Source organism: Echiichthys vipera (assembly GCF_963691815.1).
Source record: "Echiichthys vipera genome assembly, chromosome: 22".
NCBI lineage: Eukaryota > Metazoa > Chordata > Actinopteri > Perciformes > Trachinidae > Echiichthys > Echiichthys vipera.
In genome coordinates, this window is record NC_139847.1 from 1,932,203 (window position 1) to 1,941,600 (window position 9,398).

The following is a 9,398-nucleotide window of genomic DNA, read 5'->3' on the forward strand; positions in this document are numbered from 1 at the left end:
TTGTCCCCGTGTCTGCGTGGGTTTTCTCCGGGTTCTCCGGTTTCCTCCCACAGTCCAAAGACGTGCAGGTGTTCGGTTCATTGATGACTCTAAATCACCCGTAGGTGTGAATGGTTGTCTGTCTCTGTTCGTCTCTATGTGTCCTGTGATAGACTGGCGCCCTGTCCAGGGTGGACCCCGCCTCACGCCCGATGTCAGCTGGGACCCCCCCCCCCACGACCCCGACAGGGACAAGAGGCTGAAGATAAATTAATTTTAAAATATCAGAACTGTCCCTTTAAAGTGAACCTCGGAGACCTGCAGCTGCTCGTTGGCTCCTCATCTTCATCTCATGTTGGATCGTAACGCTTTGAATGTCTGTGTCTTCTGTGTGCGCCGGTTAGAAACCCTGACGCCTTCGTCTCTTTGTCTTGTCTGTTGCAGAAAGTCAGCGAGAAGGTCGGAGGGGCGGAAGGAACCAAACTCGATGATGACTTCAAAGAAATGGAAAAGGTAAACGCCTCCTTTCAGTTTGGAGCGTTACTGTAGACGTGAACACTTCTGGGGTTTCTCTTTCACGCGACAGGATCGTTCTCGCTGACTGGAGACACTGCGTCTGGTTCAGGCGAGGGTTTGGCGCCGCGTAGAGCGCGCAGGAGGCAGGACGTGACTCAGACTGCTCCGCGCCCCCGCAGCCCGCTCTTAAAGGCATTCTTTACCTATTTGAATCCAGGTCTGTGTCACAGGAGTTTGGGTGTTTGGCCCTAAACTCGCACAGCAGCCGAATTCTCACGCTAACACGAGAACACGCGTGAATCCGTCCTGTTCCGATACGTTTGTGTTTCACCAAGAAGCATCGTTCGTACGTGTGCTTTCAAAAGTTTTGAATGTTCCACGGCCCGTTTGGGAGAGGTGGGCTTTAGTAAAGCACGTTTGCACGTGTACGAGCACGAGCGTGCGCACGTGTACGAGCATGAGGCCTACGGCGGTTCTGAGGTCATTTCCTGTGCGCCTGTTGGGACGTAGAAAAAAGAAGGAGGGACCATGCGCGGACATTTCAAACAATGGCGGTGAAAGGTTCACGTTGGTGTGATGCGGAGGTGGAGTGTTTACTGCAGATTTGGTCGATGAAAAGATTCAAAAACAGTCGACAAGACGCACAAAAACTCCGAGGTCTACGGAAAGATCTGGAAACAAAGCCACGCATCGCCATGACGTCATCAATGCGTGTGACATGTTGAGGCGTGATGACGTATAGGCAGCAAGAAGCATTCTCCGAGGCCCAGGTAGTGTGAGTACAAACGGGCCTGGAGGGGGGGACAAGGACCCTAAAGCACGGGGCACGGGACGGAGGCACAGTGGGAGGGCGCCCTTAGTTGCTGGAAAAGCTTGAAGGTGTACGAAACCTGTAGAGGTCGTCTGACCAATCAGCGTCCTGTGAGGAGCTGAGGGAGTGTGTGTGTGTGTGTGTGTGTGTGTGTGTGTGTGTGTGTGTGTGTGTGTGTGTGTGTGTGTGTGTGTGTGTGTGTGTGTGTGTGTGTGTGTGTGTGTGTGTGTGTGTGTGTGTGTGTGCGTGCGTGCGTGCGTGCGTGCGTGCGTGCGTGCGTGCGTGCGTGCGTGCGTGCGTGCGTGCGTGCGTGCGTGCGTGCGTGCGTGCGTGCGTGCGTGCGTGCGTGCGTGCGTGCGTGCGTGCGTGCGAGAGGGGGGGGGTTATGACGACACGAGAATCGACCATTCGTTCCAAACAAGGTAAACTCTGATGCTGCATGCTCCCTGATGTGTGTGTGTGTGTGTGTGTGTGTGTGTGTGTGTGTGTTCGTCCGCAGAAGGTGGACGTCACCAGCCGAGCCGTGCTGGACATCATGACCAAAACCACAGAGTACCTCCAGCCCAACCCAGGTACCGCACACACACACGCACTCACACTCACAGCGCTGTAGCTTTGACCAGCGCCAGTCACTCACGATGTAACCGTCGCCGCCCGCAGCGTCCAGAGCCAAGCTGAGCATGATCAACACCATGTCCAAGATCCGCGGGCAGGACAAGGGGCCCGGCTACCCGCAGGCGGAGAGCGTGCTGGGGGACGCCATGTTGAAGTTTGGACGGGAGCTAGGGGAGGAGTCCAGCTTCGGTGAGTGGGAGAGTGCACAATGAATGACTTCCTGTTTACATGTATTTCCCTCACCTTTAACCTCCGTACGTTACAGAAGTTGAAGCTCCGTGATTGGATGTTTCTTGCCGCAGTGCTCCTTGGGAGTTTCTAAAGCTCGCTGCGCACATGAACCTCGCGTAGACGGACAGCGATGTACAGTAAACGTGCGGTCATAGAAAGATTATTTGCGTGTGCGCACACATGAACTCTAACATCACTGTCAGCAAATGTATTTGATTAACACACCAGGCACGTTCTCATATAACGTGCACTTCTTCAGCCTGTTCTTCTCTGTTCTATTGTTATTTTAAACTGCCTTTAAGATGAAATGTCGTTTCTTGGTGTTAGACTTAAACTCTAGTGCCACTTATTTCGTTTCTTGGTGTTGGATTTGATCAAATAAATTTCCCCTAAAAATGCGACTTATACTCTAGTGCACGTGTCAACACAGTGTACCGTATTTTATTTCATAATTAGGGGCTGAAAGTTGACATCTTGTCTGAATGCTGATGAATAATGACGCACTTGCGGTGCTGCAGTGAGTTTACGGGCTACCGTTGCATTGTGGGTAATGTAGTTTTTTGCGTGAAAAACACCAGCAGGCGGCTGTGGCGTTCGGGCCGGTTCTGATACTAATCAAACATCATCCCGGGGGCCAAGACCATTCATTCAGGGGGCCGGATCTGGCCCCCGGGCGTTGACTTTGACACCCATGCTCGAGTGCGACTTATAGATGTTTTTTCCTTCTTTATTTTGCATTTTCGGCCGCTGAGACTTTTACTCCGGAGCGACTTTCAATCCGAAAAATACGGTAATATATTCAGTTTATGATCCGTAGACAACGGGACAAGAGTTTTGTAGCAGAAGCGTTCTAGTTTCTGTCTGTGGTCCAAGTCGTATCGCCCGATCACGTGTGTCACTGGGCGAGGTCGTCCCGCACGATTCCCCTCAGGTGGGAGTTTATCGGTGTTGTGCGCAAAAGTGCACGCCGATTTTATAAACGTCTTTTTTTTTTGTGCGGCACATTCATGTTCGTTTTGGGAAGAGTTCGACGCACAGTTTCATAAACGAGGCCGCAGTTGTTCACGTTTACTGCCGAGGGTTTAACCGATCCACCGTCCTTCCTCCTCTCTCTCTCTCTCTCTCTCTCCCTCCGTCACGTCCGATCCAGGTTCGGCGCTGATCGACGCCAGCGAGGCGATGAAGGAGCTCGGGGAGGTGAAGGACGCTCTGGACATGGAGGTGAAACAGAACTTCATCGACCCGCTGCAGAACCTCCACGACAAAGACCTCAAAGAGATCCAGGTGAGGCAAGCGTCGGTTACTGGTTTCACCCCCGTCTCGAGGTTTCGCTGAAGACGAAAATGATCCCTAACATATTTAAATGTCCGCAGCACCACCTGAAGAAGATGGAGGGCCGGCGTCTGGACTTTGACTACAAGAAGAAGCGCATGGGGAAAGTTCAGGACGAGGAAATCAAACAGGCGCTGGAGAAGTTCGACGAGAGCAAAGAGATCGCAGAGCAGAGCATGTTTAACCTGCTGGAGAGCGACGTAAGGGCGCGGCTGCAGTCGCTCACATCTGAGTATTAATTATTCTCCAGATTAACAGAACAAACTAAACTACTTTGATGTAAGAGAAGGAAAAGCAGCAGATAGTTCAGGTGTTCTGACGTGTGTTTGTATGATTTGATGACAAATTGGGGGCTCGTCCTGCAGCAGGTTGTGTTGTTAAAGTGTAATTCCGGCGTAAAATCCTCCAAATTCTGCACTCACACTCAAATAATCCATGTAGACAGTTTTCATGGAACAACTATTAACAGAGAAACCCGGTAGAGTCGCTAACAGCCGGACATGGCTAACAGATAAAACGTGTGTAACTCAACAGAAGGTAAACTGTGGATCCGTCTGAAGAGCTGGAGACGTCGCACATCTCGTCCGTTCGCCCACAAACTGAACTCCTTTCTGATTTAAACCGGCTTTTTTCTGCTGACGTTGTTGTTTTTCTTTTTGTGTTTGTGTTTTTCTGAGTCGGCGTGTGGAAGGAAAGTCTGCGAGCCGCACGCCACCGAACCGCTTTACGTCTTTACGGCGCTTTCAGAAGCTTTTCTGAGGCTTTTAAACGCCACTTTCTATCCAGTGAACGCTTTTATTTTGTGTCTTTGCTACATTTGTGTCGCACGTCGCTCCAAGTTACAAAGTTACAAAGTTACAAAGTTACAACGTTACAAAGTTACAACGTTACAAAGTTACAACGTTACAAAGTCACAACGTTACAAAGTTACAAAGTTACAACGTTACAAAGTTACAAAGTTACAACGTTACAAAGTTACAACGTTACAAAGTTACAACGTTACAAAGTTACAACGTTACAAAGTTACAAAGTTACAAAGTTACAAAGTGCTTTAAGATTTTGAATTTGTTCTTGTTTATGTTGCACTTTAAGTTCCTTTTCCTCGTGTCTCCCTTCGTGCTGATTGGCCCTCGATGGCGGCGGCGGCGTGTATTCTGACCTCAGTGAGGGACTCGAACAGTGTTACCCCCCTCCTCCCTCAGTGATTAGCTCGGGGCAGCACGTTGAAGGCATTCAAAGGTCTTCTTTAACCACTAATGCTGCTGAAAATAACAGCAAACCTCTGCAGCAGCATGAGAAGAGTCACTACACACACAACAAAGCACCAATGGGCTCCTTCCACTGTAATGGACTTTACTATGAGAGGAGCTGGTACAGGGGCCAGTAGGTAAGTCTTTAAAACACTCTTTTAATAAACTCTGGCTTCACTAACTACGCTGATGCTGCTTTGTTGTGTGTGTAGGGACTCTTCTCATGCTGCTGCAGAGGTTTGCTGTTATTTTCAGCAGCATTAGTGGTTAAAAAAGACCTTTGAATGCCTTCACCGTGCTGCCCCGAGCTAATCACTGTTAGCCACGTCCGGCTGTTAGCGACTCTCCTGTTGTTGGTTGTTCTTCTGTGGATGTAGTTACCCGTGTGTTCCTGTGCCGTGCTGTGCCGTGCCAACCCAGAGCTGGGCCCAGCATGAGTACAGAACAAGCAGAAACATACGTGTGTGTGTGTGTGTGTGTGTGTGTGTGTGTGTGTGTGTGTGTGTGTGTGTGTGTGTGTGTGTGTGTGTGTGTGTGTGTGTGTGTGTGTGTGTGTGTGTGTGTGTGTGTGTGTGTGTGTGTGTGTGTGTGTGTGTGTGTGTGTGTGTGTGTGTGTGTGTGTGTGTTGCAGATTGAGCAGGTGAGCCAGCTGGCAGCGTTGGTTCAAGCTCAGTTGGAGTACCACAGCCGCTCTGCTGAAATCCTGCAGCAGCTCTCCAGTAAGATGGAGGACAGGTATCGAACCGTGTGCCCACCTGAGGTTAAAAATAAACAATAACACAAACTGGTGAAGGGTTTTAATTGTGTCTGGTCCTCCAGGATAAAAGAGGTGTCCACCAAACCGAGGAAGGAGTACGCTCCGAAACCCAGAATGACCCTGGAGCTGCTGCCCCCCAGCGAGAGCCACAACGGGGGGATACACTCGGCCAAATCACCCGGAAGATCACCAGGTACGTGTGGGAGTGGGCTCCGGGCTGGGGACTGGGTGCTGGACCAAACCAAAGGCCGCCGAACTACTAGTCATGAAACTTGGTGGGAGGGGGACGAAGGGACAAAGCAGATCTGTATCACTGGGCGGATGTATAAGGGCGCACTTCACGGTTAAAGTCTGGTTCCTTTGACCAGTGTGAGTGCAACCGTACCACGTCTAGGAGCGGCACGCTTGCTGTCCACGGCCCGTTTGGGAGAGGTGGGCTTTAGTAAAGCACGTTTGCACATGTACGAGCACGAGCGTGCGCACGTGTACGAGCACGAGGCCTACGACGGTTCTGAGGTCATTTCCTGTGCGCCTGTTGGGACGTAGAAAAAAGAAGGAGGGACCATGCGCGGACATTTCAAACAATGGCGGTGAAAGGTTCACGTTGGTGTGATGCGGAGGTGGAGTGTTTACTGCAGATTTGGTCGATGAAAAGATTCAAAAACAGTCGACAAGACGCACAAAAACTCCGAGGTCTACGGAAAGATCTGGAAACAAAGCCACGCATCGCCATGACGTCATCAATGCGTGTGACGTGTTACGGCGTGATGACGTATAGGCAGCAAGAAGCATTCTCCGAGGCCCAGGTAGTGTGAGTACAAACGGGCCTGGAGGGGGGGACAAGGACCCTAAAGCACGGGGCACAGGACGGACGCACAGTGGGAGGGGGGCCTTATCATGGGCGTTGGTACTACGTTCATGTGGTGTCGGAATAATTGGAAAGAGTGTCACAGGAGTCATTTCAGGGGGGGTTGTGATGCTCCTCAAATTGCTCCATGTATTTACAGACGTCACTTTCATCATGTAAGTCAATGGGGAAAAGTCTATTTGGGCCTGAAAGCGTCACGTGACCGACGCTGAAGTTGTAATTCCACCGTTTGACCACTATGTCAAGGTGGCTTCATAGTCCGTCGCACTCCCTGGGGTTCTGGTAAAAGCTAAACACGTCCACTAGAGGTCGTTGCACTAGAGGTCGTTGCACTTCATTCACCATGACTTTCCGTTGGTGTCCCCTGCAGCTCCCATGGACCAGCCCTGCTGCCGAGCGCTCTACGACTTTGAACCGGAGAACGAAGGCGAGCTGGGCTTCAAAGAAGGCGACGTCATCACCCTGACCAATCAGATCGACGACAACTGGTACGAGGGCATGATCCACGGCCAGTCGGGCTTCTTCCCCATCAACTACGTGGATATCCTGGTGCCGCTCCCTCATTAGGGTCCTCGCCGGCGACCTGACCCTTCGCCCCTCGACCGACCCAGACACCCTGAAAACAGCCTGTATTTGCATAAACAACAAAAACCACGCCCTCCTTCTACTTCTTCTTCTTCTTCTGTGCTTCTGTGCGATTCTGCTTTTCACAAAACGGACTGAAACGGACGGAGACGAGGGGACGGAGACAGCGATTAGAGGAGAAGAAGAGAGGGAGATGAGGATTTTAGCGTGAGAGGGGTTGAAAGGGACGAGTAGACTCGGTAGTGCTCCGCTCAGCCGGGCAGCGCTGGAACCCAACAGCGCTTTTGGAGACTCAAGGCACGGTGTCTGTGTACGTGCATGTGTGTGTCTGTATGTGCGTGTCGACCCGTTCTTACTCTGTTACCACTGAGCCGGCACGACGTCCCGCTTGTCCGTTAAACTGCCTGACAGCTTTTTTTGTGACGCTGTCTTCTCCTCGATGTCTTTCTCTCAGAGTACTTCTCTCTTTTCTACCTTGACTTGCCTTCCTGTGCTTTTCTTCAGCCCTAGATCTCTCAGCGACTGCCGCAGCCTTCCCCACTTCCTGTCTTTCTGTCTTTCTATCCTTCCTCCCAGGGTCGCACTTTTCAGCATGGCTCCGTACTCTATTCAGGCCTCTAACCCACGACCCTGAGCTACAGTTCGAGTACATCTCTTGTTAAATGCTCTGCCTTTTTCTCAGAGTCTGCGTAGAGTCTCGGCTCGGTGGCTGCACGCATGAACCAGCCGCGTCAGAAACGAGCGATCAGAGGTCAGTGAAATGAAGCGCACCGTTGCATTAAAGTCGATTTTGTTTACAGAATGAAGAAGGGAACGCTCGGTCGCACGTCCGTCTTCTACAGGGAAGGTTTTAGAGGTCTGAGGGTCAGGAAGCTCATTCAACACACCAACAAATATGTCGGCTCAAGAGATTATAAAGGAAAACTCTTGGTTACACGATTTACCAGACAGCAGCGATATGCTAACACAACCAGCGCAGGCCAGGTGGTTCGATCACCGGGTCGGTGAACGGAGAAGTCACGGGTTTTTACAACGCACACAGACGAAAGGACGGTTGTTTTTTCTCTGTGTGCTGTTCCGAGTTACCCGTTCACAGTGTTTTGTGTGTTTACTGTGTGGTGAAGAAGCTTGTTTACACGTCTTATTTGTGGCTTTTGCATGCGGGTTAGTGTGAACCGTGGTCGCCGTCCTCTACCTTCAACTTCTTTTAGGAAAGCTGATGTTTAGCGCGTCCATCGGGCAACAGATGTACCTGTAATAACAATAATAACAATAATAACAATAATAACAATAATAATAACATTAATATAAAGCCATTATGTCATTTCCCCAGTGCCCTTAACGCCACTAGAAGTTCTAGAACTCACAGGAATTCTAGAACGTTGAGAAGGTTCTGGAACACTCTTGTCTTTGATCCTTTAGAAACGTTCTAGAACTCACGGGAATTCTAGAACGTTGAGAAAGTTCTGGAACACTCTCGTCTTTGATCCTTTAGCAACGTTCTAGAACTCACAGGAATTCTAGAACGTTGAGAAAGTTCTGGAACACTCTCGTCTTTGATCCTTTTGAAACCGTTCTAGAACTCTCAGGAATTCTAGAACGTCGAGAAAGTTCTGGAACGCTCTTCTCTTTGATCCTTTAAAAAAAGGTTCTAGAACTCACAGGAATTCGAAGAATGTTGAGAAAGTTCTGGAACATTCTTGTCTTTGATCCTTTGAAACGTTCTAGAACTCACAGGAATTCTAGAGCGTTGAGAAAGTTCTGGAACACTCTCGTCTTTGATCCTTTAAAAAACGTTCTAGAACTCACAGGAATTCTAGAGTGTTGAGAAAGTTCTGGAACGCTCTTTTCTTTGATCCTTTGAAAAAACGTTCTAGAATCTTTCTACAACAACGTTCTGCACCTCTCAGAACATCAGCAGAGTCTCAGTGAAATTGTTTAACCTCAGTATTACAATAAGTGGAACTGGAAAACGTTCTAGAACCTTTCGATCCTGACAGAAATTCAGTGACGTTCTGAAAACAACCCCATCCGGCTGTTCAGTCGGACGTAACGCCCTTTCAAAATAAGATTTCCGGGTCCAAACGCTCCGTTGAAAACAAAACAGACAACACCGGCCAAGCATGTGAACGATGCAGTTTCCGTTCTTTTTCGCGGTGCTTTTCCAGGAAGATCGGCACCAACAACGTGCAAGTCGAATTAATTCACACACTTCTAAGAATCTATAAGGTAAATTTCATATTTGTACATGAACATTTATACGTCTAGTTAGCAAAAGAGATAAAGCCGTAAGAATGTCTGGCTCGGGTGGTTGTTTACATTAAAAATATACATGAAGAAGACTTTTACGGTGTATTTCAGAGTTGGTGAAGTCATTTTATTGTGAAGGACTGAAGTACGGTCCCGGAGGTGTTGACAGCGTCGATGTTAAGTAGCTCCCAGTGTTTACAGCTA

At 49.5% G+C, this 9,398-nt stretch overlaps 1 protein-coding gene across 4 annotated transcripts in view; it reads left to right on the forward strand.

Annotated features, from left to right (window-relative positions):
* sh3gl2b (SH3 domain containing GRB2 like 2b, endophilin A1) overlaps window positions 1-6,926 on the forward strand; it is a gene marked incomplete at both ends in the record, with an annotated part of 18,219 nt that extends 11,293 nt beyond the window's left edge. Inside the window, 8 exons of one of the 4 annotated variants that reach the window (XM_083937237.1) lie at window positions 424-492; window positions 1,806-1,878; window positions 1,967-2,110; window positions 3,303-3,436; window positions 3,526-3,684; window positions 5,366-5,469; window positions 5,554-5,696; window positions 6,730-6,926. In XM_083937237.1, coding sequence (XP_083793363.1) covers window positions 424-492; window positions 1,806-1,878; window positions 1,967-2,110; window positions 3,303-3,436; window positions 3,526-3,684; window positions 5,366-5,469; window positions 5,554-5,696; window positions 6,730-6,926 — 1,023 coding nt within the window. Of the gene's footprint in view, window positions 1-423; window positions 493-1,805; window positions 1,879-1,966; window positions 2,111-3,302; window positions 3,437-3,525; window positions 3,685-5,365; window positions 5,470-5,553; window positions 5,697-6,680 lie in introns of all 4 variants that reach the window. The other 3 variants (XM_083937236.1, XM_083937238.1, XM_083937239.1) reach the window with 3 other exon arrangements.
* Window positions 6,927-9,398: the final 2,472 nt, after the last annotated feature.